This window comes from Cetorhinus maximus, unplaced genomic scaffold, assembly GCF_964194155.1.
Source record: "Cetorhinus maximus unplaced genomic scaffold, sCetMax3.hap1.1 HAP1_SCAFFOLD_1128, whole genome shotgun sequence".
Classification (NCBI taxonomy): Eukaryota; Metazoa; Chordata; class Chondrichthyes; order Lamniformes; family Cetorhinidae; genus Cetorhinus; species Cetorhinus maximus.
This window is the reverse complement of record NW_027597070.1, coordinates 80,001-106,374: the sequence shown is the minus strand read 5'-3', so window position 1 is coordinate 106,374 and position 26,374 is coordinate 80,001. Positions and strand designations below refer to the sequence as shown.

The 26,374-nt window shown below is 52.6% G+C and overlaps 1 protein-coding gene across 1 annotated transcript in view; it reads right to left on the bottom strand.

Annotated features, from left to right (window-relative positions):
* Nucleotides 1-9: 9 nt before the first annotated feature.
* Nucleotides 10-26,374, bottom strand: part of LOC144675730 (atrophin-1-like) — a gene marked incomplete at its 3' end in the record, with an annotated part of 28,546 nt that continues 2,181 nt past the window's right edge. The window contains exons 2-5 of the mRNA XM_078536350.1: nt 20,525-20,707; nt 4,553-4,717; nt 3,334-3,438; nt 10-309 (exon numbers count right to left, since the gene is read on the bottom strand). Coding sequence (XP_078392476.1) covers nt 10-309; nt 3,334-3,438; nt 4,553-4,717; nt 20,525-20,599 — 645 coding nt within the window. The remainder of the gene's footprint in view (nt 310-3,333; nt 3,439-4,552; nt 4,718-20,524; nt 20,708-26,374) is intronic.

The following is a 26,374-nucleotide window of genomic DNA, read 5'->3' as shown; positions in this document are numbered from 1 at the left end:
TCCCTGGGCCGGGATCCGTGGGGCGGAGGGCGGCGGGTGAGGGGGGGCCGGGTCCGAGGCCTGGGCCTGAGGCGGCAGGCCCGAGGAGGCGGGGGCCGAGGCGAGGAGAGGGCTGCCGGACAGAGGGCCCAGCGGGCACTGGGAGACGGAGGAGTCAGAGTCGCTGTCCACCCCGCAGGGGCTGGCGATGCTGGGCGAGGTGCTGCGGTTGTCCTGGTCGATGTCCCGGGGGTCGCTGCTGTTGTCCTCGTTCAGGCTGTTGCTGTCCAGGCTGTCCAGGTCCGAGGGCGACAGGGGCTGGATAAAATCCTGCAGGGGGGTGGTGGGCGAGAGAGAGGGGGTTAGATACAGAGTAAAGCTCCCTCTACACAGTCCCCATCAAACACTCCCAGGACAGGTACAGCACGGGGTTAGATACAGAGTAAAGCTCCCTCTACACTGTCCCCCATCAAACACTCCCAGGACAGGTGCAGCACGGGGTTAGATACAGAGTAAAGCTCCCTCTACACCGTCCCCCCATCAAACACTCCCAGGACAGGTACAGCACGGGGTTAGATACAGAGTAAAGCTCCCTCTACACCGTCCCCATCAAACACTCCCAGGACAGGTACAGCACGGGGTTAGATACAGAGTAAAGCTCCCTCTACACCGTCCCCATCAAACACTCCCAGGACAGGTACAGCACGGGGTTAGATACAGAGTAAAGCTCCCTCTACACCGTCCCCCCACCAAACACTCCCAGGACAGGTACAGCACGGGGTTAGATACAGAGTAAAGCTCCCTCTACACCGTCCCCATCAAACACTCCCAGGACAGGTGCAGCACGGGGTTAGATACAGAGTAAAGCTCAGTCTACACTGTCCCCATCAAACACTCCCAGGACAGGTACAGCACGGGGTTAGATACAGAGTAAAGCTCCCTCTACACTGTCCCCATCAAACACTCCCAGTACAGGTACAGCACATGGTTAGATAAAGAGTAAAGCTCCCTCTACACCGTCCCCCCATCAAACACTCCCAGGATAGGTACAGCACGGGGTTAGATACAGAGTAAAGCTCCCTCTACACCGTCCCCATCAAACACTCCCAGGACAGGTACAGCACGGGGTTAGATACAGAGTAAAGCTCCCCCTACACTGTCCCCATCAAACACTCCCAGGACAGGTACAGCACGGGGTTAGATACAGAGTAAAGCTCCCTCTACACCGTCCCCATCAAAAACTCCCAGGACAGGTACAGCACGGGGTTAGATACAGAGTAAAGCTCCCTCTACACCGTCCCCATCAAACACTCCCAGGACAGGTACAGCACGGGGTTAGATACAGAGTAAAGCTCCCTCTACACCGTCCCCCCATCAAACACTCCCAGGACAGGTACAGCACGGGGTTAGATACAGAGTAAAGCTCCCTCTACACCGTCCCCATCAAACACTCCCAGGACAGGTGCAGCACGGGGTTAGATACAGAGTAAAGCTCCCTCTACACCGTCCCCATCAAACACTCCCAGGACAGGTACAGAATGGGGTTAGATACAGAGTAAAGCTCCCTCTACACTGTCCCCATCAAACACTCCCAGGACAGGTACAGCACGGGGTTAGATACAGAGTAAAGCGCTCTCTACACTGTCCCCATCAAACACTCCCAGGACAGGTACAGCACGGGGTTAGATACAGAGTAAAGCTCCCTCTACACCGTCCCCATCAAACACTCCCAGGACAGGTACAGCACGGGGTTAGATACAGAGTAAAGCTCCCCCTACACTGTCCCCATCAAACACTCCCAGGACAGGTACAGCACGGGGTTAGATACAGAGTAAAGCTCCCTCTACACCGTCCCCATCAAAAACTCCCAGGACAGGTACAGCACGGGGTTAGATACAGAGTAAAGCTCCCTCTACACCGTCCCCATCAAACACTCCCAGGACAGGTACAGCACGGGGTTAGATACAGAGTAAAGCTCCCTCTACACCGTCCCCCCATCAAACACTCCCAGGACAGGTACAGCACGGGGTTAGATACAGAGTAAAGCTCCCTCTACACCGTCCCCATCAAACACTCCCAGGACAGGTGCAGCACGGGGTTAGATACAGAGTAAAGCTCCCTCTACACCGTCCCCATCAAACACTCCCAGGACAGGTACAGAATGGGGTTAGATACAGAGTAAAGCTCCCTCTACACTGTCCCCATCAAACACTCCCAGGACAGGTACAGCACGGGGTTAGATACAGAGTAAAGCGCTCTCTACACTGTCCCCCCATCAAACACTCCCAGGACAGGTACAGCACGGGGTTAGATACAGAGTAAAGCTCCCTCTACACTGTCCCCATCAAACACTCCCAGGGCAGGTACAGCACGGGGTTAGATACAGAGTAAAGCTCCCTCTACACCGTCCCCATCAAACACTCCCAGGACAGGTACAGCACGGGGTTAGATACAGAGTAAAGCTCCCTCTACGCCGTCCGTATCGCACAATCACACAGTGCAGAAGAGGCCCTTCAGTCCATCGAGTCTGCACCGACACGTGAGAAAGACCTGACCTACCTCCCTAATCCCATTGACCAGCACTTGGCCCCCATAGCCTTGAATGTTTATGAGATGCCAAGTGCTCATCCAGGGACTTTTTAAAAGGATGTGAGGCTAACCCTCCTCCACCACCCTCCCAGGCAGCGCATTCCAGACCCTCACCACCCCTCTGGGTAAATATTCCTCACACTCCTCACCCCTAAACCTCCTGCCCCTCTCACCTTGAACTTATGTCCCCCTCGTGACTGACCCTTCAACTAAGGGGGAACAGCTGCTCCCTATCCGCCCTGTACATGCCCCCTCATCATCTTGTCCACCTCGATCAGGGTCGCCCCCTCAGTCTTCTCTGCTCCAACGCAAACAACCCAAGTCTATCCGACCCTCTCTTCGTAACTTAAACGTTTCATCCCGGGCAACATCCTGGTGAATCTCCTCTGCACCCCCTCCAGCGCCATCACACCCTTCCTAAAATGTGGCGACCAGAACTGCACTCAGTACTCCAGCTGTGGCCTCACCGAGGTTCGACATAACTCCCAACACGACCTCCCTACTTTTGTAATCTATGCCTCGATCCATCAAGGCAAGTGCCCCCTATGCCTTTTTCACCACCCCCACTAACATGCCCCCTCCGCCTTCAGAGATCTACACGCCAAGGTCCCTTTGTTCCTCAGAACTTCCTAGTGTCCATGCCGTTCGTTGAGCACTTCCTTGTCAAATTACTCCTTCCAAAGTGTTATCACCTCCCACTTTTCAGGGTTAAATTCCATCTGCCGCTTCTCTGCCCATTTGACCACCCCGTCCCATCAAACTCACCGGCATCTTCAGTTTTTTGTGATTTGCACGTTCTGTCCGCTCATCGTCAGTCTGCGTTCGCTCTCGGAGGTTCCTCACCACCTTCAGGTCCAACGCGGGGTCAACCTGCAAAAATTCGGAGAGACACCCGCTCACTGAGGCCCGCGGAGGTCGGGAATGCTCGGCTGAGTATCAACGACCCATCGGTAAAATCCCCTTCGGCACGTTAAAGTGTCGCCCGGTTAATTCACGGGGCCCCCTTTATTCGGGACCGGTCTGGGCACCGAGCCCACGTGAGGAGGTATTAGGCGACGGTTAAGGACAGGACCGGTCAAAGACGTCGGTTTTGAGGGTGGCCTCAAAGGGAGAGAGGGAGCGTGGAATAGAGAGAGAGAGAGGAGTGGAGAGGTTTAGGGAGGGAGTTCCAGAGTTTAGGGACCCCAGGCAGCTGAAGGCCCAGCTGCCAATGGCGGAGCGATGGGAATCGGGGGGATGTTTGACAGGCTGGAATTGGAGGAGCGCAGAGATCTCGGAGGGTGGTAGGAGATTACAGAGATAGGGAGGGGTGTAGGGGCTGGAGGATGTTACAGAGATAGGGAGGGGTGTAGGGGCTGGAGGAGGTTACAGAGATAGGGAGGGGTGTAGGGGCTGGAGGAGGTTACAGAGATAGGGAGGGTTGTAGGGGCTGGAGGAGGTTAACAGAGATAGGGAGGGTTGTAGGGGCTGGAGGAGGTTACAGAGATAGGGAGGGGTGTAGGGGCTGGAGGAGGTTACAGAGATAGGGAGGGGTGTAGGGGCTGGAGGAGGTTACAGAGATAGGGAGGGTTGTAGGGGCTGGAGGAGAGTTACAGAGAAAGGGAGGGTTGTAGGGGCTGGAGGAGGTTACAGAGATAGGGAGGGGTGTAGGGGCTGGAGGAGAGTTACAGAGATAGGGAGGGTTGTAGGGGCTGGAGGAGGTTACAGAGATAGGGAGGGGTGTAGGGGTTGGAGGAGAGTTACAGAGAAAGGGAGGGTTGTAGGGGCTGGAGGAGGTTACAGAGATAGGGAGGGTTGTTGAAGCTGGAGGAGGTTACAGACATAGGGAGGGTTGTAGGGGCTGGAGGAGGTAACAGAGATAGGGAGGAGTGTAGGGGAGTGAGTTCCCGAGGGACACCCCGATGTAGGCCACCCCAGACACCCACAAAGCCGCCGGTAACATTCGACGCCCCCACCCGGCGCCCCGCGACCCCCGACCTCTGACCTTGAGCGGCGGCTTCCCTTGCTCGGTCTTGCTGTCGGTGCTAGAGGAGCTGATCGCCCCCGGGGACACACGACCTCTGCTCCGAGGCTCCTCGCTGGAACGGGAGGACGTCCGGGGCTCGGGGCTGGAGTTGGTCTTCCTTCTGGATCCTCGGAGGCCCGAGATCTGAGGGGCAGGGGGACAAGGAGACAGGTCAGCGCATCATTCCGGGAGTTCACAGGTCAACTAAAACACCAATCCTGTTCCTGTCCTGGGAGTGTTTGATGGGGACAGTGTAGAGGGAGCTTTACTCTGTATCCAACCCCGTGCTGTACCTGTCCTGGGAGTGTTTGATGGGGACGGTGTAGAGGGAGCTTTACTCTGTATCCAACCCCGTGCTGTACCTGTCCTGGGAGTGTTTGATGGGGACAGTGTAGAGGGAGCTTTACTCTGTATCTAACCCCGTGCTGTACCTGTCCTGGGAGTGTTTGATGGGGACAGTGTAGAGGGAGCTTTACTCTGTATCTAACCCCGTGCTGTACCTGTCCTGTGAGTGTTTGATGGGGACGGTGTAGAGGGAGCTTTACTCTGTATCTAACCCCGTGCTGTACCTGTCCTGGGAATGTTTGATGGGGAAGGTGTAGAGGGAGCTTTACTCTGTATCTAACCCCGTGCTGTACCTGTCCTGGGAGTGTTTGATGGGGACAGTGTAGAGGGAGATTTACTCTGTTTCTAACCCCGTGCTGTACCTGTGCTTGGAGTGTTTCATGGGGACAGTGTAGAGGGAGCTTTACTCTGTATCTAACCCCGTGCTGTACCTGTCCTGGGAGTGTTTGATGGGGACGTGGTCGAAGGGGCTTTACTCTGTATCTAACCCCGTGCTGTACCTGTCCTCTGAGTGTTTGATGGGGACGGTGTAGATGAAGCTTTACTCTGTATCTAACCCCGTGCTGTCCCTGTCCTGGGAGTGTTTGATGGGGAGAGTGTAGAGGGAGCTTTTCCCTGTATCTAACCCCATGCTGTACCTGTCCTGGGAGTGTTTGAAGGAGAATGTTTTGAGGGACATTTACTCTGTATCTAACCCCGTGCTGTACCTGTCCTGGGAGTGTTTGATGGGGACAGATTTGAGGGAGCTTTACTCTGTATCTAACCCCGTGCTGTACCTGTCCAGGGAGTGTTTGCTGGGGACGGTGTAGAGGGAGCTTTACTCTGTCTCGAAACCCTGCTGTACCTGTCCTGGGAGTGTTTGATGGGGACGGTGTAGAGGGAGATTTACACTGTATCTAACCCCGTGCTTTACCTATCCTAGGAGTGTTTGATGGGGACAGTGTAGAGGGAGGTTTACACTGTATCGAACCCCGTGCTGTACCAGTCCTGGGAGTGTTTGAAGTGGACGGCGGAGAAGGAGATTTACTCCGTATCTAACCCCGTGCTGTACCTGTCCTGGGAGTGTTAGATGGGGATGGTGTAGAGGGTGCTTTACTCTGTATCTAACCCCGTGCTGTAGCTGTCCGGGGAGTGTTTGATGGGCACAGTGTAGAGGGAGCTTTACTCTGTATCTAACCCAGTGCAGTGCATATCCTGGGTGTCCTTGATGGGGACAGTGTCGAGGGTGTTTTACTCTGTATCTAACCCCATGCTGTACCTGTCCTGAGAGTGTTTGATGGGGACAGTGTGTAGGGAGATTTACTTTTTATCTAACCCCGTCCTGTACCTGTCCTGGGAGTGTTTGAAGTGAACGGCGGAGATGGAGATTTACTCTGTATCTAACCCCGTGCTGTACCTGTCCTGGGAGTGTTAGATGGGGATGGTGTAGAGGGTGCTTTACTCTGTATATAACACCGTGCTGTAGCTGTCCGGGGAGTGTTTGATGGGGACAGTGTCGAGGGAGATTTACTCTTTATCTAACACCATGCTGTACCTGTCCTGGGAGTGTTTGATGGGGACGGTGTACAGGGAGCTTTACTCTGTATGTAACCCCGTGTTGTACCTGTCCTGGGAGTGTTTGATGGGGACGGTGTAGAGGGAGTTTTACTCTGTATCTAAACCCGTGCTGTACCTGTCCTGGGAGTGTTTGATGCAGAAAGTTTTGAGGGAGATTTACTCTGTATCTAACCCCGTGAGGTACCTGTCCTGGGAGTGTTTGATTGGGACGGTGTAGAGGGAGCTTTACTCTGTATCTAACCCTGTGCTGTTCCTGTCCTGGGTGTATTTGATGCGGACAGTGAAGAGGGACCTTTACTCTTTATCTAACCACGTGCTGTTCCTGTCTTGGGAGTGTTTGATGGAGACGGTTTAGAGGGAGATGTTCCCTGTATCTAACGCCGTGCTGTACCTGTCCTAGGAGTGTTTGATGCAGAAAGTTCTGAGGGAGATTTACTCTGTATCTAACCCCGTGCTGTACCTGTCCTGGGAGTGTTTGATGGGGACGGTGGAGAAGGAGCTTTACTCTGTATCTAACCACGTACTGTCCCTGTCCTGGGAGAGTTTGACGGGGACGGTGTAGAGGGAGATTTACTCTATATCTCACCCCGTACTGTACCTGTCCTGCGAGTGTTTGATGGGGGCAGTGTAGAGGGAGCTTTACTCTGTATCTAAAACGGTGCTGTAATTGTCCTGGGAGTGTTTGATGGTGATGGTGTAGAGGGAGATTCACTCAGTATTTATCCCCGTGCTGTCCCTGTCCTGGGAGTGTTTGATGGGGATGGTGTAGAGGGAGCTTTACTCTGTATCTAACCCCGTGCTGTACCTGTCCTTGGAGTGTTTGATGGGGACTGTGTCAAAGAGGCTTTACTCTGTATCTCCCTCCGTGCTGTACCTGTCCTGGAAGGGTTTAATGGGGACGGTGTAGACGGAGATTCACTCTTTATCTAAACCCGTACTGTACATGACCTGAGTGGGTTTGATGTGGACGGTGTAGAGGGAGCATCACTCTGTATCTAAAACCGTGCTGTACCTGTCCTGGGAGTGTTTCATGGGGACGGAGTAGAGGGACTTTACTCTGTATCTAACCCCATGCTGTACCTATCCTGAGAGTGTTTGATGGGGAGAGTTTATTGGGAGATTTACACTATATCTAACCCCATGCTTTATCAGACCTGGGATTGTTTGATGGGGACAGTGTAAAGGGGACTTCTCTCTGTATCTAACCCCGTGCTGTACGTGTCCTGGGAGTGTTTCATGGGGACGGTGTAGAGGGAGCTTTACTCTGTATCTAACACCGTGCTGTACCTGTCCTGGGAGTGTTCGATGGGGACAGTGTAGAGAGAGCTTTATTCTGTATCTAACCCCGTGCTGTGCCTGTCCTGGGAGTGTTTGATGGGGACGGTGTAGAGGGAGATTTACTCTGTATCTAACCCCGTGCTGTCCCAGTCCTGGGAGTGTTTGATGGGGACGGTGTCGAAGGGTCTTTACTCTGTATCTAACCCCGTGCTGTACCTGTCCTGGAAGTGTTTGATGGGGACGGTGTAGAGGGAGCTTTACTCTGTATCTAACCCCGTGCTGTACCTGTCCTGGGAGTATTTGATGGGGACGGTGTAGAGGGAGCTTTACTCTGTATCTAACCCCGTGCTGTACCTATCCTCTGAGTGTTTGATGGGGACAGTGTAGAGGGAGCCTTACTCTGTATCTAACCCCGTACTGTACCTGTCCTGGGAGTGTTTGATGGGGACAGTGTAGATGGAGCTTTTACTCTGTATCTAACCCTGTGCTGTTCCTGTCCTGGGAGTATTTGATGCGGACAGTGAAGAGGGACCTTGACTCTTTATCTAACCACGTGCTGTTCCTGTCTTGGGAGTGTTTGATGGGGACGGTTTAGAGGGACATGTTCCCTGTATCTAAAGCCGTGCTGTACCTGTCCTAGGAGTGTTTGATGCAGAAAGTTCTGAGGGAGATGTACTCTGTATCTAACCCCGTGCTGTACCTGTCCTGGGAGTGTTTGATGGGGAGGGTGTCGAAGGGGCTTTAATCTGTCTCTAACCCCGTGCAGTACCTGTCCTGGGAGTGTTTCATGGGGACAGTGTAGCGGGAGCTTTACTCTGTATCTAACCCTGTGCTGTACCTATCCTGAGAGTGTTTGATGGGGACAGTTTATTGGGAGATTTACTCTATATCTAACCCCATGCTTTATCAGAACAGGGAGTGTTTGATGGGGACGGTGTAGAGGGAGCTTTACTCTGTATCTAACACCGTGCTGTACCTGTCCTGGGAGTGCTTCATGGGGACAGTGTAGAGAGAGCTTTAATCTCTATCTAACCCCGTGCTGTACCTGTCCTGGGAGTGTTTGATGGGACGGTGTAGATGGAGCTTTTACTCTGTATCTAACCCCGTGCTGTACCTGTCCAGGGAGTGTTTGATGGGGACGGAGTAGAGGGAGCTTTACTGTGTATCTAACCCCGTGCTGTACCTGTCCTGGGAGTGTTTGATGGGGATAGTGTAGAGGGAGCTTTACTCTGTATCTAATCCCGTGCAGTGCATATCCTGAGTGTGGTTGATGGGGATAGTGCCGAGGGTTTTTTACTCTGTATCTAAGCCCGTGCTGTACCGGTCCTGGGAGTGTTTGATGGGGACGGTGTCGAGGGTTTTTTACTCTGTATCTAACCCCGTGCTGTACCTGTCCAGGGAGTGTTTGATGGGGACGGTGTAGAGGGAGCTTTACTCTGTATCTAACCCCGTGCTGTACCTGTCCTGGGAGTGTTTGATGGGGATAGTGTAGAGGGAGCTTTACTTTATAACTAACCCCGTGCTGTACCTGTCCTTGGAGTGTTTGATGGGGACAGTGTAGAGGGAGCTTTACTCCGTATCTAACCCCGTGCTATATCTATCCTGGGAGTGTTTGATGGGGACAGTGTCGAAGGGGCTTTACTCTGTATCTAAGCCCGTTGTGTACCTGTCGTGGGAGTGTTTGATGGGGGTCGGTGTAGAGGGAGCTTTACTCTGTATCTAACCCCGTGCTGTACCTGTCCTGGGAGTGTTTGATGGGGAAGGTGTCGAAGGGGCTTTAATCTGTCTCTAACCCCGTGCTGTACCTGTCCTGGGAGTGTTTCATGGGGACAGTGTAGCGGGAGCTTTACTCTGTATCTAACCCCGTGCTGTACATGTCCTGGGAGTGTTTGATGCGGACGGTGTAGAGGGAGCATTACTCTGTATCTAACCCCGTGCTGTACCTGTCCTGGGAGTGTTTGATGGGGACAGTGTAGAGGGAGCTTTACTCTGTATCTAACCCCGTGCTGTACCTGTCCTGGGAGTGTTTGATGGGGACAGTGTAGAGGGAGCTTTACTTTATAACTAACCCCGTGCTGTACCTGTCCTTGGAGTGGTTCAAGGGGACAGTGTAGAGGGAGCTTTACTCTGTATCTAAGCTGGTTGTGTACCTGTCCTGGGAGTGTTAGATGGGGATGACGTAGAGGGAGCTTTACTCTGTATCTAACACCGTGCTATACCTGTCCTGGGAGTGTTTGATGGGGAGAGTGTAGAGGGATCTTTAATCTGTATCTAACCCCGTGCTGTCCCAGTACTGGGTGTGTTTGATGGGGACAGTGTATTGGCAAATTTACTCTATATCTAACCCCGAGCTGTACCTGCCCTGGGAATGTTTGATGCGGACGGTGTAGAGAAAGCTTTACTCTGTATCTAACCCCGTGCTGTACCTGTCCTGGGAGTGTTTGATGGAGACGGAGTAGGGGGGGCTTTACTCTGTATCTATCCCCGTGCTGTCCCTGTCCTGGGAGTGTTTGATGGGGACGGTGTAGAGGGAGCTTTACTCTGTATCTAACCCCGTGCTGTACCGGTCCTGGGAGTGTTTGATGGGGACAGTGCAGAGGGAGCTTTCCTCGGTATCTAACCCTGTGCTGTACCTGTCCTTGGAATGTTTGATGGGGACATTGTAGAGGGAGTTTTACTCTGTATGTAACCCCGTGCTGTACCTGTCCTGAGAGTGTTTGATGGGGACGATGTAGATGGAGCTTTACTCTGTATCAAACCCCTTGCTCCAACTGTCCTGGGAGTGTTTGATGGGGACGGTGTCGAAGGTTTTTTACTCTGTATCTAACTCCATGCTGTACCTGTCCTGGGAGTGTTTCATGGGGACAGCATATAGGTGGCTTTACTCTGTATCAAACCCCGTGCTGCAACTGTCCTGGGAGTGTTTGAAGGGGAGAGTGTAGAGGGAGCTTTCCTTTATAACTAACCCCATGCTGTACCTGTCCTGGGAGTGTTTGATGGGGACAGTGTCGAAGGGACTTTACTCTATATCTAAGCCGGTTGTGTACCGGTCCTGGGAATGTTTGATGGGGATAGCGTAGAGGGAGATTTACTCTGTATCTAACCCCGTGCTGTACATGTCCTGGGAGTGTTTGATGGAGATGGTGCAGAGGGAGCTTTACTCTGTATCTAACCCCGTGCTGTACCTGTCCTGGGAGTGTTTGATGGGGACGGTGTAGAGGGAGCTTTACTCTGTATCAAACCCCACGCTGCAACTTTCCTGGGATTGTTTGATGGGGACGGTGTAGAGGGAGCTTTACTCTGTATCTAACCCCGTGCTGTACCTGTCCTGGGAGTGTTTGATGGGGACAGTGTAGAGGGAGCTTTACTCTATATCTGACCCCGTGCTGTACCTGCCCTGGGAGTGTTTGATGGGGACGGTGTAGAGGGAGCTTTACTCTGTATCTAACCCCGTGCTGTACCTGTCCTGGGAGTGTTTGATGGGGACGGTGTAGAGGGAGCTTTACTCTGTATCTAACCCCGTGCTGTACCTATCCTGAGAGTGTTTGATGGGGACTGTTTATTGGGAGATTTACTCTATATCTAACACCATGCTTTATCAGACCTGGGAGTGTTTGATGGGATGGTGTAAAGGGGACTTCTCTCTGTATCTAACCCCGTGCTGTACATGTCCTGGGAGTGTTTGATGCGGACGGTGTAGAGGGAGCATTACTCTGTATCTAACCCCGTGCTGTACCTGTCTTGGGAGTGTTTGATGGGGACAGTGTAGAGGGAGCTTTACTCTGTATCTAACCCCTTGCTGTACCTGTCCTGGGAGTGTTTGATGGGGATAGCGTAGAGGGAGCTTTACTCTGTATCTAAACCCTTGCTGTACCTGTCCTGGGAGTGTTTGATGTGGATAGCGTAGAGGGAGCTTTACTCTGTATCTAACACCTTGCTGTACCTGTCCTGGGAGTGTTTGATGGGTACGGTGTAGAGGAAGCTTTACTCTGTATCTAACCCCGTGCTGTACCTGTCTTGGGAGTGTTTGATGGGGACGGTGTAGAGGGAGCTTTACTCTGTATCTAACACCGTGCTGTACCTGTCCTCTGAGTGGTTGATGGGATTGTGTAGAGGGAGCTTTACTCTGTATCTAACCCCGTGCGTTACCAGTCCTGGGAGTGTTTGATGGGGAGAGTGTAGAGGCCGATTTCATCTGTATCTAACCCCGTGCTTTATCAGTCCTGGGAGTATTTGATAGGATGGTGTAGTAGGAGCTTTACTCTGTATCTAAACCCGTGCTGTACCTGTCCTGGGAGTGTTTGATGGGGACGGTGTAGAGGGACCTTTACTCTGTATCAAACCCCGTGCTGTACCTGTCCTGGGAGTGTTTGATGGGGACAGTGTAGACAGAGCTTTACTCTGTATCTAACCCCGTGCTGTACCTGTCCTGGGAATGTTTGATGGGGACGGTGTAGTGGGAGTTTTACTCTGTATCTAACCCCATGCTGTACCTGCCTTGGAGTGTTTGATGGAGAATGTTTTGAGGGAGATTTACTCTGTATCTAACCCCGTGCTGTACCTGTCCTGGGAATGTTTGATGGGGACAGTGTAGAGGGACCTTTACTCTGTATCTAACTACGTGCTGTTGCTCTCCTGGGAGTGCTTGATGGGGAAAGTGAAGAGGGAGCTTTACTCTTTATCTAACCCCGTGCTGTACCTGTCCTGTGAGTGTTTGATGGGGACGGAGTAGAGGGGGCTTTACTCTGTATCTAACCCCATGCTGTGCCTGTCTTGGGAGTTTTTGATGAGGACTGTGTAGAGGGAGCTTTACTCTGTGTCTAACCCGGCACTGTACCTGTCCTGGGAGTGTTTGATGGGGACGGTGTAGAAGGGGCTTTACTCTGTATCTAACCCCGTGCTGTACCTGTCCTGGGAGTGTTTGATTGGGACGGTGTAGAGGGAGCTTTACTCTGCATCTCCCTCCGTGCTGTACCTGTCCTGGGAGTGTTTGATGGGGAGAGTGTAGAGGGAGATTTCATCTGTATTTAACCCCGTGCTTTATCAGTCCTGGGAGAATTTGATGGGATGGTGTAGTGGGAGATTTACTCTGTATCTAACCCCGTGCTGTACCTATCCTGTGGTTATTTGATGGGGACAGTGTAGAGGGAGCTCTACTATGTATATAACCCCATGCTGTACATGTCCTGGCAGTGTTTGATGGGTACAGTGTAGTGGGAGATTAACTCTATATCTAACCCCGTGCTTTATCAGTCCTGGGAGTGTTTGATGAGGACGGTGTAGAAGTAGCTTTACTCTTTATCTAATTTGAATCTAACGACGTTCTGTACCTGTCCTGGGCATGTTAGATGGCGATGATGTAGAGGGTGCTTTACTCTGTATCTAACCCCGTGCTGTACCTGTCCTGGGAGTGTTTGATGGGCACGTTGTAGAGGGAGCTTTACTCTGTATATAACCCCGTGCTGTCCCTGTCCTGGGAGTGTTTGTGGGCACAGCGTACTGGTAGCTTTACACGGTATCTAACCCCGTGCTGTACCTGGTCTGGGAGTGTTTGATGGGGACACTATAGAAGGAGCTTTACTCTGAATCTATACGCGTGGTGTACCTAACAAGGGACTTTTCAATATGGGCAGTTTAGAGGGAGTTTTACTCAGTATCTAACCCCGTGCTGTACCTGTCCTGGGAGTGTTTGATGGTGACGTTGTGGAGGGAGATTCACTCAGTATACATCCCCGTGCTGTACCAGTCCTGGGAGTGTTTGATGGAGACGGTGTAGAGGGAGCTTTACTCTGTATCTAACCCCGTGCTGTAGCTGTCCTGGGGGTGTTTGATGTGGACAGTTTAGATGGAGCTTGACTGTGTAACTAACCCCGTGCTGTACCTGTCCTGGGAGAGTTTGATGGGGACAGTGGAGGAGATTTACTCTGTATCTAACACCGTGCTGTACCTGTCCTGGGAGCGTTTGATGGGGAAGGTGTAGAGGGAGAGTTACTCTGAATCAAACCGCGTGCTGTACCTATCCAGGGACTTTTTGATATGTGCTGTTTAGAGGGAGTTTTACTCAGTATCTTGCACCGTGCTGTACCTGTCCAGTGGGTGTTTTATAGGGACAGGCTAGAGGGAGCTTTACTCTTTACCTAACCCGGTGCTGTACCTGTCCTCGGAGTGTTTGATAGGGACAGTGCAGAGGGAGCTTTACTCTGTATCTCACCCCGTGCTGTACCTGTCCTGGGTGTGTTTGATGGGGACAGTGCAGAGGGAGCTTTACTCTGTATCTCACCCCGTGCTGTACCTGTCCTGGGAGTGTTTGATGGGGACGGTGTAGAGAGAGCTTTACTCTGTATCTAATCCCGTGCTGTAGCTGTTCTGGGAGTGTTTGATGGGGACGGTGTAGAGGGAGCTTTAATCAATGTCTAAACCCGTGCTGTACCTGTCCTGGGAGTTTTTGATGGGTCAGTGTAGAGCGAGCTTTACACTGTATCTAACCCCATGTTGTACCTGTCCTGGGAGTGTTTGTTGGGGACAGTGTAGAGGGGGATTTACTCTGTATCTAAACCCGTGCTGTACTGGTCCTTGGAGTGTTTGATTGGGATGGTGCAGAGAGGGAATTTCTCTGTACCTTACCCCGTGCTGTACCTGTCCTGGGAGTGTTTGATGGGGACAGTGTCAAGGGGGCTTTACTCTAATCTAACCCCATTCTGTACCTGTCCAGGGAGTGTTTGATGGAGATGGTGTAGGGGGAGATTTACTCTGTATCTAACCCCGTGCTGTAGCTGTCCAGGGAGTGTTTGATTGGGACGGTGTAGAGGGAGTTTTACTCTGTATCGAAACCCTGCTGTACCTGTCCTTGTAGTGTTTGATCGGGACGGTGTTGAGGGATCTTTACTCTATATCTAAACCCGTGCTGTACCTGTCCTGGGAGAGTTTGATGGTGATGGTTTAGAGGGAGCTTTACTCTGTATCTAACCCCATGCTGTACCTGTGCTGGGAGTGTTTGATGGGGACGGTGTAGAGGGAGCTTTACTCTGTATCAAAGCCCGTGCTGTACCTGTCCTGGGAGTGTTTGTTGGGGATAGTGTAGAGGGAGATTTACTCTGTATCTAACCCCGTGCTGTATCTGTCCTGTGAGAGTTTGATGGGGACGGTGTAGAGGGAGCTTTACGCTGTATCTAATCCCGTGCTGTAACTATCCTGCGAGTGTTTGATGGGGACGGTGGAGAAGGAGATTTACTCTGTATCTACAACCGTGCTGTACCTGTCCTGGGAGTGTTTGATCGGGACAGTGTAGAGGGAGCTTTACTCTGTATCTAACCCCGTGCTGCACCTGTCCTTGGAGTGTTTCATGGGGACAGTGTAGAGCGATCTTTACTTTGAATCTAACCATGTGCTGTACCTGTCCTGGGCGTGTTAGATGGCAATGGTGTAGAGGGTGCTTTACTCTGTATGTTACCCCGTGCTGTCCCTGTCCTGGGAATGTTTGATGGCTACATTGTAGTGGGAGATTTACTTTATATCTAACCCCGTGATGTACCTGTCCTGGGAGTGTTTCATGGAGAGGGTGTAGAGGGAGCTTTTCTCTGTATCTAACCCCATTGCTGTACCTGTCCTGAGAGTGTTTGATGGGGACAGTGTAGAGGGAGCTTTACTCTGTATCTAACCCCGTGCTGTACCTGTCCTGGGACTTTTTGATGTGGACAGGTTAGAGGGAGTTTTACTCTGTATCTAACCCCGTGCTGTACCTGTCCTGCGAGTGTTTGATGGGGACGGTGTAGAGGGAGCTTTACTCTGTATCTAACCCCGTGCTGTACCTGTCCTGTGGGTGTTTGATGGGGCAGTGTAGAGGGAGCATTACTCTGTATGTAACCCCGTGCTGTACCAGTCTTGGGAGTGTTTGATGGGGACAGTGTAGAGGGAGATTTATTCTGTATCTAACCCAGTGTGTACCTGTCCTGGGAGTATTAGATGGGGACGGTGTAGAGGGTGCTTTACTCTGTATCTAACCCCGTGCTGTACCTGTCCTGGAAGTGTTTGATGGGGACAGTGTAGAGGCAGATTTAGTCTGTATCTAACACCGTGCTGTACCTGTCCTGGGAGTGTTTGATGGGGTCGGTGTAGAGGAAGCTTTACTCTGTATCTAACCCCGTGCTGTACCTGTCCTGTGTGTGTTTGACGAGGACAGTGTAGAGGGTGCTCTACTGTGTATATAACCCCGTGCTGTACCTGTCCTGTGAGTGTTTGATGGGGACACTGTAGAGGGAGCTTTACTCTGTATCTAACCCCATGCTGTACCAGTCTTGGGAGTGTTCGATGGTGATGGTGTAGAGGGAGATTCACTCAGTATTTATCCCCGTGCTGTACCTGTCCTGGGAGTGTTTGATGGGGACGGTGTAGAGGGAGCTTTACTCTGTATCTAACACCGTGCTGTAGCTATCTTGTGGGTGTTTGACGGGGACAGTGTAGAGGGTGCTCTACTATGTATATAACCCCGTGCTGTACCTGTCCTGGGAAAGTTTGATGGGTACAGTGTAGTGGGAGATTTACTCTATATCTAACCCCGTGCTTTATCAGTCCTGGGAATGTTTGATGGGACGGTGTAGAGGGAGATTTACTCTATATCTAAACCAGTGGTTTACCTGTCATGGGAGTGTTTGATGGGGACAGTGTAGAGGGAGCTTTTCTCTGTATCTAACCACATGCTGTAGCTGTCCTGGGAGTGTTTGATGGGGACAGTGTAGAGGGAGCATTTCTCTGTATCTAACCCCATGCTGTACCTGTCCTGGGAGTGTTTGATGGGGACGGTGTAGAGGGAGCTTTACTCTGTACCTAACACCGTGCTGTTCGTGTCCTGGGCGTGTTTGATGGGGACAGTGTAGAGGGAGATTTACTGTTTATCTAAACCCCTGCTGTACCTGTCCAGGGAGCGTTTGATCGGGACGGTTTAGAGGGAGCTTTACTGTGTATCTAACCCCGTGCTGTACCTGTCCTGGGAGTGTTTGATGGGGACAGTGTAGAGGGAGATTTACTCTGTATCTAACCCCGTGCTGTAGCTGTCCAGGGAGTGTTTGATCGAGACGGTGCGGAGGGAGCTTTACTCTATATCTAAACCCGTGCTGTACCTGTCCTGGGACTGTTTGATGGTGATGGTTTAGAGGGAGCTTTACTCTGTATCTAACCCCATGCTGTACCTGTCCTGGGACTGTTTGATGGGGACAATGTAGAGGGAGCTTTACTCTGTATCTAACCCCGTGCTGTACCTGTCCTGGGAGTGTTTGATGGGGACAGTATAGAGGGAGATTTACTCTGTATCTAACCCCGTGCTGTACCTGTCCTGGGAGTGTTTGATGGGGACAGTGTTGAGGGAGCTTTACTTTGTATATAACCCCATGCTGTACCTGTCCTGGGAGTGTTTGATGGGGACAATGTAGAGGGAGCTTTACTCTGTATCTAACCCCGTGCTGTACCTGTCCTGGAAGTGTTTGATGGGGACAGTGTAGAGGGAGATTTACTCTGTATCTAACCCCGTGCTGTACCTGTCCTGGGCGTGTTAGATGGGGATGGTGTAGAGGGTGCTTTACTCTATATCTAACCCCGTGCTGTACTTGTCCTGGGAGTTTTTGATGGGGACAGTGTAGTGGGAGCTTTACACTGTATCGAACCCTGTGCTGTACCTGTCCTGGGAATGTTTGATGGGGACAGTGTGGAAGGTGCTTTATGCTGTATATAACCCCATACTCTACCTGTCATGGGAGTGTTTGATGGGGACGGTGGAGAAGGTGATATACTCTGTATCTAACCCCGTGCTGGACCTGTCCAGGGTGCGTTTGATGGGGACACTGTAGAGGGAGCTTTACTGTCTATCTAACCCCGTGCCTTACCTGTCCTGGGAGTGTTTGTTGGGGACAGTGTAGAGGGAGATTTACTCTGTATCTAACCCCGTGCTGTACCTGTCCTGGGAGTGTTTGATGGGGTACGGTGTAGAGGGAGATTTACTCTGTATCTAACCCTGTGCTGTACCTGTCCTGGGAGAGTTTGATGGGGACGGTGTAGAGGGAGTTTTACTCTGTATCTAACAGCGTGCTGTACCTGTCCTGGGAGTGTTTGATGGGGACAGTGTAGAGGGAGCTTTACTCTGTATCTTACCCCATGCTGTACCTGTCCTGGGAGTGTTTGATGGGGACAGTGTAGAGGGAGCTTTACTCTGTATCTAACCCCGTGCTGTACCTGTCCTGGGAGTGTTTGATGGGGTACGGTGTAGAGGGAGATTTACTCTGTATCTAACCCTGTGCTGTACCTGTCCTGGGAGAGTTTGATGGGGACGGTGTAGAGGGAGTTTTACTCTGTATCTAACCCCGTGCTGTACCTGTCCTGGGAGTGTTTGATGGGGACAGTGTAGAGGGAGCTTTACTCTGTATCTAACCCCGTGCTGTACCTGTCCTGGGAGTGTTTGATGGGGACAGTGTAGAGGGAGCTTTACTCTGTATCTAACCCCGTGCTGTACCTGTCCTGGGAGTGTTTGATGGGGACAGTGTAGAGGGAGCTTTACTCTGTATCTAACCCCGTGCTGTTCGTGTCCTGGGAGTGTTTGATGGGGACAGTGTAGAGGGAGATTTACTGTTTATCTAAACCCCTGCTGTACCTGTCCAGGGAGCGTTTGATCGGGACGGTTTAGAGGGAGCTTTACTGTGTATCTAACCCCGTGCTGTACCTGTCCTGGGAGTGTTTGATGGGGACGGTGTAGAGGGAGATTTACTCTGTATCTAACCCCGTGCTGTAGCTGTCCAGGGAGTGTTTGATCGAGACGGTGCGGAGGGAGCTTTACTCTATATCTAAACCCGTGCTGTACCTGTCCTGGGAGTGTTTGATGGTGATGGTTTAGAGGGAGCTTTACTCTGTATCTAACACCATGCTGTACCTGTCCTGGGACTGTTTGATGGGGACGGTGTAGAGGGAGCTTTACTCTGTATCTAACCCCATGCTGTACCTGTCCTGGGACTGTTTGATGGGGACAATGTAGAGGGAGCTTTACTCTGTATCTAACCCCGTGCTGTACCTGTCCTGGGAGTGTTTGATGGGGACAGTATAGAGGGAGATTTACTCTGTATCTAACCCCGTGCTGTACCTGTCCTGGGAGTGTTTGATGGGGACAGTGTTGAGGGAGCTTTACTTTGTATATAACCCCATGCTGTACCTGTCCTGGGAGTGTTTGATGGGGACAATGTAGAGGGAGCTTTACTCTGTATCTAACCCCGTGCTGTTCCTGTCCTGGGAGTGTTTGATGGGGACAGTGTAGAGGGAGCTTTACTCTGTATCTAACCCCGTGCTGTACCTGTCCTGGGCGTGTTAGATGGGGATGGTGTAGAGGGTGCTTTACTCTATATCTAACCCCGTGCTGTACTTGTCCTGGGAGTTTTTGATGGGGACAGTGTAGTGGGAGCTTTACACTGTATCGAACCCTGTGCTGTACCTGTCCTGGGAATGTTTGATGGGGACAGTGTGGAAGGTGCTTTATTCTGTATATAACCCCATACTCTACCTGTCATGGGAGTGTTTGATGGGGACGGTGGAGAAGGTGATATACTCTGTATCTAACCCCGTGCTGGACCTGTCCAGGGTGCGTTTGATGGGGACACTGTAGAGGGAGCTTTACTGTCTATCTAACCCCGTGCCTTACCTGTCCTGGGAGTGTTTGTTGGGGACAGTGTAGAGGGAGATTTACTCTGTATCTAACCCCATGCTGTTCGTGTCCTGGGAGTGTTTGATGGGGACGGTGTAGAGGGAGCTTTACTCTGTATCTAACCCCGTGCTGGACCTGTCCTGGGAGTGTTTGATGGGGACGGTCGAAAAGGAGATTTACTCTGTATCTTTCCCTATGCTGCTCGTGTCCTGGGAGTGATTGTTGGGGACAGTGTGGAGGGAGCTTTACTCTGTATCTAACCCCGTGCTGTACCTGTCCTGGGAGTGTTTGATGGAGACAGTGTAGAGGGAGCTTTACTCTGTATCTAACCCCGTGCTGTACCTGTCCTGGGAGTGTTTGATGGGGTACGGTGTAGAGGGAGATTTACTCTGTATCTAACCCTGTGCTGTACCTGTCCTGGGAGAGTTTGATGGGGACGGTGTAGAGGGAGTTTTACTCTGTATCTAACCCCGTGCTGTACCTGTCCTGGGAGTGTTTGATGGGGACAGTGTAGCGGGAGCTTTACTCTGTATCTTACCCCGTGCTGTACCTGTCCTGGGAGTGTTTGATGGGGACAGTGTAGAGGGAGCTTTACTCTGTATCTAACCCCGTGCTGTACCTGTCCTGGGAGTGTTTGATGGGGACAGTCTAGAGGGAGCTTTACTCTGTATCTAACCCCGTGCTGTACCTGTCCTGGGAGTGTTTGATGGGGGACGGTGTAGAGGGAGCTTTACTCTGTATCTAACCCCGTGCTGTACCTGTCCTGGGAGAGTTTGATGGGGACGGTGTAGAGGGAGTTTTACTCTGTATCTAACCCCGTGCTGTACCTGTCCTGGGAGTGTTTGATGGGGACAGTGTAGAGGGAGCTTTACTCTGTATCTAACCCCGTGCTGTACCTGTCCTGGGAGTGTTTGATGGGGACAGTGTAGAGGGAGCTTTACTCTGTACCTAACCCCGTGCTGTACCTGTCCTGGGAGTGTTTGATGGGGACTGTGTAGAGGGAGTTTTACTCTGTATCTTACCCCGTGCGTTACCTGTCCTGGGAGTGTTTGATGGAGGGGGTGGACGCTGTGGTTTGGGAGTGGGTCTGGACTCACCGTCTCCTTCCGCTTCCTCTTCACACTCTCCATCTGCACTGGTCCATCCTCCTGCGCGTGGATTGTTTTGAACATCGGCCGCGGGGGTGCTGCTCTGTCCGCACAGCTGCCGTTCCTCCTTCGCTGAGGGAGCCTCACACCTCCACGCCACCCATGGACCCGTGGGCCGGGCGAGCGGACCGCCTGTGAAAGTGCACGGAGTGGGTGGTCAACAGAGTCATGAGACCAACGCCGCTGAAACGTTTTGCCCCCCTCCCTACCAAGCCTCCGGACTCCGGTCCCTCCCCCCGCCTCCCCTCCTTCGTCGCCGCTCAGCGTTCCCCCCTCACCCTGCCACCTCCTCCTCCCCTCTCCGAAACATGAGAAGGCCACTCGGCCCCTCGAGCCTGCTGCCCCCTTTCGACAAGCTCGTTTCTGATCTGATTTGAAGCTCAGCCAAGCTTTCCGCTCGAACCCGCAATAACCTTCCCCTCCCTCGCTCGTCCTGAAACCCACCTACCTCCTCCTTCAATATGTTCACTGACCCAGTCCTGGTACCTGTCCAAATGCAGCAAGACCTGGACATATATCCAGACTTGTGCTGACAAGTGGCGAGTAACATTCGCGCCACACAAGTGCCAGGCAATGACCATCTCCAACAAGAGACAATCCAACCATCGCCTCTTGACGTTCAATGGCATTACCATCACTGAATCCCCCACTATCAACATCCTGGGGGTTACTATTGACCAGAGACTGAATTGGACTAACCATTAGAGGTAATCCAACCATCGCCTCTTGACGTTCAATGGCATCACCATCACTGAATCCCCCACTATCAACATCCTGGGGGTTGCCATTGACCAGAAACTGAACTGGGACCAGCCATATAAATACAGCGGCTACAAGAGCAGGTCAGAGGCTGGGAATCCTGCGGAGAGTCACTCACCTCCTGACTCCCCCCAAAGCCTGTCCACCATCTACAAGGCACAAGTCAGGAGTGTGATGGGACACTCCCCACTTGCCTGGATGAGTTGCAGCTCCCACAACACTCGAGAAGCTCGACACCATCCAGGACAAAGCAGCCCCCGCTCGATCGGCACCCCACCCACAAACATTCACTCCCTCTACCACCGACGCACAGTGGCAGCAGTGTATGTACCATCTACAAGATGCACTGCAGCAACTCACCAAGGCTCCTTCGACAGCGCCTCCCAAACCCACGACCCGCTCCCATCTAGAAGGATGAGGGCAGCAGACACATGGGGAACACCCACCGCCTGGAAGTTCCCCTCCGAGCCACTCACCATCCCGACTTGGGAATATATCGGCCGTTCCTTCACTGTCGCTGGGTCAAAATGCTGGAACTCCCTCCCTAACAGCACCGTGGGTGTACCTACACCACACGGGACAAAATCCTGGAACTCCCTCCCTAACAGCGCCGTGGGTGTACCTACACCACACGGGACAAAATCCTGGAACTCCCTCCCTAACAGCGCCGTGGGTGTACCTACACCACACGGACAAAATCCTGGAACTCCCTCCCTAACAGCGCTGTGGGTGTACCTACACCACACAGACAAAATCCTGGAACTCCCTCCCTAACAGCGCCGTGGGTGTACCTACACCACACGGACAAAATCCTGGAACTCCTTCCCTAACAGCGCCGTGGGTGTACCTACACCACACGGACAAAATCCTGGAACTCCCTCCCTAACAGCGCCGTGGGTGTACCTACACCACACGGGACAAAATCCTGGAACTCCCTCCCTAACAGTGCCGTGGGTGTACCTACACCACACGGGGACTGCAGCGGCTCAAGAAGGCGGCTCACCCCCACCTTCTCAAGGGGGGCAATTAGGGCTGGGTAATAAATGCTGGGCCCGGCCAGCGAGGCCCACATCCCCGTGAATCAATCTGAATCAAAGACCCGGCCTCCGCTGCTCTCTGGGGGGGGAGAGAATTCCTCAGACTGACCACCCTCCGAGAGGAGAAATTCCTCCTCACCTCCGTCTTCAATGGGAGGCCCCTTATTCTGAAACTGTGCCCTCCCCCACCCCTCGTTCTAGATCCCCCCCCACCACGAGGGGGAGAAACATCCTCTCAGCATCCACCCCGTCAATACCACCCCCCCTCAGAATCTTACGTGTTTCAACAAGATGGCCTCTCATTCTTCTAAACTCCGATGGGTAGGGGCCCAACCTGCTCAACCTCTCCTCATAAGACAAACACCCCCTTCGTCCCAGGAATCGGCCAAGGGAGCCCTCTCTGAATGGCTTCCAACGCACATGCATCCCTCCTTAAGGGAGGAGACCGAAACTCTGCGTAGTACTCTGGCTGCAGAAACGCCAACCGTCGCAAACCATCCCGGCTTTTACGCTCCATTTCCCCCTGGCCGTAGACGACCACACTCTATTTGCCTTCCCGGTGCCTCGCTGCACCCTCCGTGCCAACAATCAGATTGGCGTCAGGGGTAACGTCCCCGGGCTAGTGACCCAGAGGCCCAGGCCAATGCTCTTGGGGGTGGGGGGGGGACCCGAATTCGAATCCCGCCCCGGCCGCTGTTGGATATAAAATCCGTTAACTGAAAAACTAGTCTTGGTCAAAGTGACCGTGAACCCATTGCCGGTTGTGGTTAAAAACCCCATCTGGTTCACTAATGCCCCTTCAGGGAAGGAAATCTGCCGTCCTTACCCGCTTCTGGCCTACACGTGACTCCAGACCCCACACAGCAACGTGTGGTTGACTCTTAACTGCCCCCCTGAGATGATCTAGCAAGACCACCCCATTGTATCGAACCGCTACAAAGTCACCAAAAACAAAAGGAATGAAACCGGATGGACCACCCGGCGTCGACCTAGGCACTGGAAACAACGAGGGCAAACTCAGCCCTGTCAACCCTGCAAAGCCCTCCCTGACTAACATCTGGGGGCTAGTGCCAAAAATTGGGTGAGCCGTCTCACCGACTAGTCAAGCAACAGCCCGACATAGTCATCCTCACGGAACCATACCTTATAGCCAGTGTCCCAGGGATCACCATCACCACCCCTAAGTATGTCCTGTCCCTCATACCTAATAGCCAGTGTCCCAGGGATCACCATCACCACTCCTGGGTATGTCCTGTCCCTCATACCTTATGACCAGTGTCCCAGGGATCACCATCACCACCCCTGGGTATGTCCTGTCCCTCATACCTTATGACCAGTGTCCCAGGAATCACCATCACCACCCCTGGGTATGTCCTGTCCCTCATACCTTATAGCCAGTGTCCCAGGGATCACCATCACCATCCCTGGTATGTCCTGTCCCGCCCAGCAGGACAGGCCCAGCAGAGGTGGCGGCACAGTGGTATACAGTCGGGAGGGAGTTGCCCTGGGAGTTATCGACATCGACTCCAGACCCCCGTGAAGTCTCATGGGCATCAGGTCAAACGTGGGCAAGGAGACCTCCCGCTTGTTACCACCTCCCTCCCTCCCTCAGCTGATGGATCGGTGCCTCCTCCATGTTGAATGCCACTTGGAGGAAGCACTGAGGGTGGCAAGGGTGCAGAATGTACTCTGGGTGGGGGGACTTCAATGCCCATCACCAAGAGTGTCTCGGTAGCACCACTACTGACCGAGCTGGCTGAGTCCTAAAGGACATAGCTGCTAGGCTGGGTCTGCAGCAGCTGGTGAGGGAACCAACAAGAGGGTAAAAACATACTTGACCTCATCCTCACCAACCTGCCTGCCTCAGATGCATCTGTCCATGACAGTATGGGCAGGAGTGACCACCGCACAGTCATTGTGGAGACAAAGCCCCACCTTCACATTCAGGATACCCTCCATCGTGTTGTGTGGCACTACCACCGTGCTAAAGGGGATAGATTTCAAACAGATCTAGCAACTCGAGACTGGGCATCCATGAGGCGCTGTGGGCCATCAGCAGCAGCAGAATTGCACTCGAACACAATCTGTAACCTCATGGCCCAGCATATCCCCCACTCTACCATTACCATCAAGCCAGGGGATCAACCCTGGTTCAATGAAGAGTGCAGGAGGACATGCCGGGAGCAGCACCAGGCAAATGAGGTGTCAACCTAGTGAAGCTATAACACAGGACTACTTGCGTGCCAGACAGCATAAGCGGCAAGTGATAGACAGGGCTAAGCAATCCCACAATCAACGGATCAGATCTAAGCTCTGCAGTCCTACCACATCCAGCCGTGAATGGTGGTGGACAATTAAACAACTCACTGGAGGAGGAGGCTCCACAAATATCCCCATCCTCGATGATGGAGGAGCCCAGCACATCAGTGCAAGAGATAAGGCTGAAGCATTTGCTACAATCTTCAGCCAGAAGTGCCAAGTGGATGATCCATCTCGGCCTCCTCCGGAGGTCCCCAGTATCACAGATGCCAGTCTTCAGCCAATTCGATTCACTTCACATGATATCAAGAAACGGCTGAAGGCACTGGATACTGCAAAGGCTGTGGGCCCTGACAATATTCCGGCAATAGTACTGAAGACTTGTGCTCCAGAACTTGCCGCGCCCCTAGCCAAGCTGTTCCAGTACAGCTACAACACTGGCATCTACCCGGCTATGTGGAAAATTGCCCAGGTATGCCCTGTACACGAAAAGCAGAACAAATCCAACCCGGCCAATTACCTCCCCATCAATCTCCTCTCCATCATCAGTAAAGTGATGGAAGGGGTCATCAACAGTGCTATCAAGCGGCACTTGCTTAGCAATAACCTGCTCACTGGTGCCCAGTTTGGGTTCTGCCAGGGTCACTCAGCTCCCAACCTCATTACAGCCTTGGTTCAAACATGGACAAAAGAGCTGAACTCCCGAGGTGAGGGTGAGAGTGACTGCCCTTGACATCGAGGCAGTATTTGACCGGGTGTGGCATCAAGGAGCCCTGGCAAAAATGGAGTCAATGGGAATCAGGGGGAAAACTCTCCCGCTGGTCGGAGTCATACCCAGCACAAAGGAAGATGGTTGTGGTTGTTGGGGGTCAGTCATCTCAGTCCCAGGACATCACTGCAGGAGTTCCTCAGGGTAGTGTCCTCGGCCCAACCATCTTCAGCTGCTTCCTCAATGACCTTCCTTCCATCGTAAGGTCAGGAGTGGGGATGTTCGCTGATGGTTGCACAATGTTCAGCACCATTCGCGACTCCTCAGATACTGAAGCAGCCCCGTGTCCAAAATGCAGCAAGACCTGGACACTATCCAGGCTCAGGGCTGACAAGTGGCGAGTAACATTCACGCCACACAAGTGCCAGGCAATGACCATCTCCAACAAGAGAGAATCCAACCATCGCCCCCTTGACGTTCAATGGCATTACCATCACTGAATCCCCCACTATCAACATCCTGGGGGTTACCATTGACCAGAAACTGAACTGGACCAACCATTAGAGAGAATCTAACCATCGCCTCTTGACGTTCAATGGCATCACCATCACTGAATCCCCCACTATCAACATCCTGGGGGTTACCATTGACCAGAAACTGAACTGGGACCAGCCAGATAAATACTGTGGCTACAAGAGCAGGTCAGAGGCTGGGAATCCTACGGAGAGTAACTCACCTCCTGACTCCCCCAAAGCCTGTTCACCATCTACAAGGCACAAGTCAGGAGTGTGATGGGACACTCCCCACTTGCCTGGATGAGCTGCAGCTCCAACAACACTCGAGAAGCTCGACACCGTCTAGGACAAAGCAGCCCCTGCTCGATCGGCACCCCATCCACAAACATTCACTCCCTCCACCACTGACGCACAGTGGCAGCAGCGTGTGTACCATCTACAAGATGCACTGCAGCAACTCGCCAAGGCTCCTTCGACAGCGCCGCCCAAACCCACGACCCGCTCCCATCTAGAAGGATGA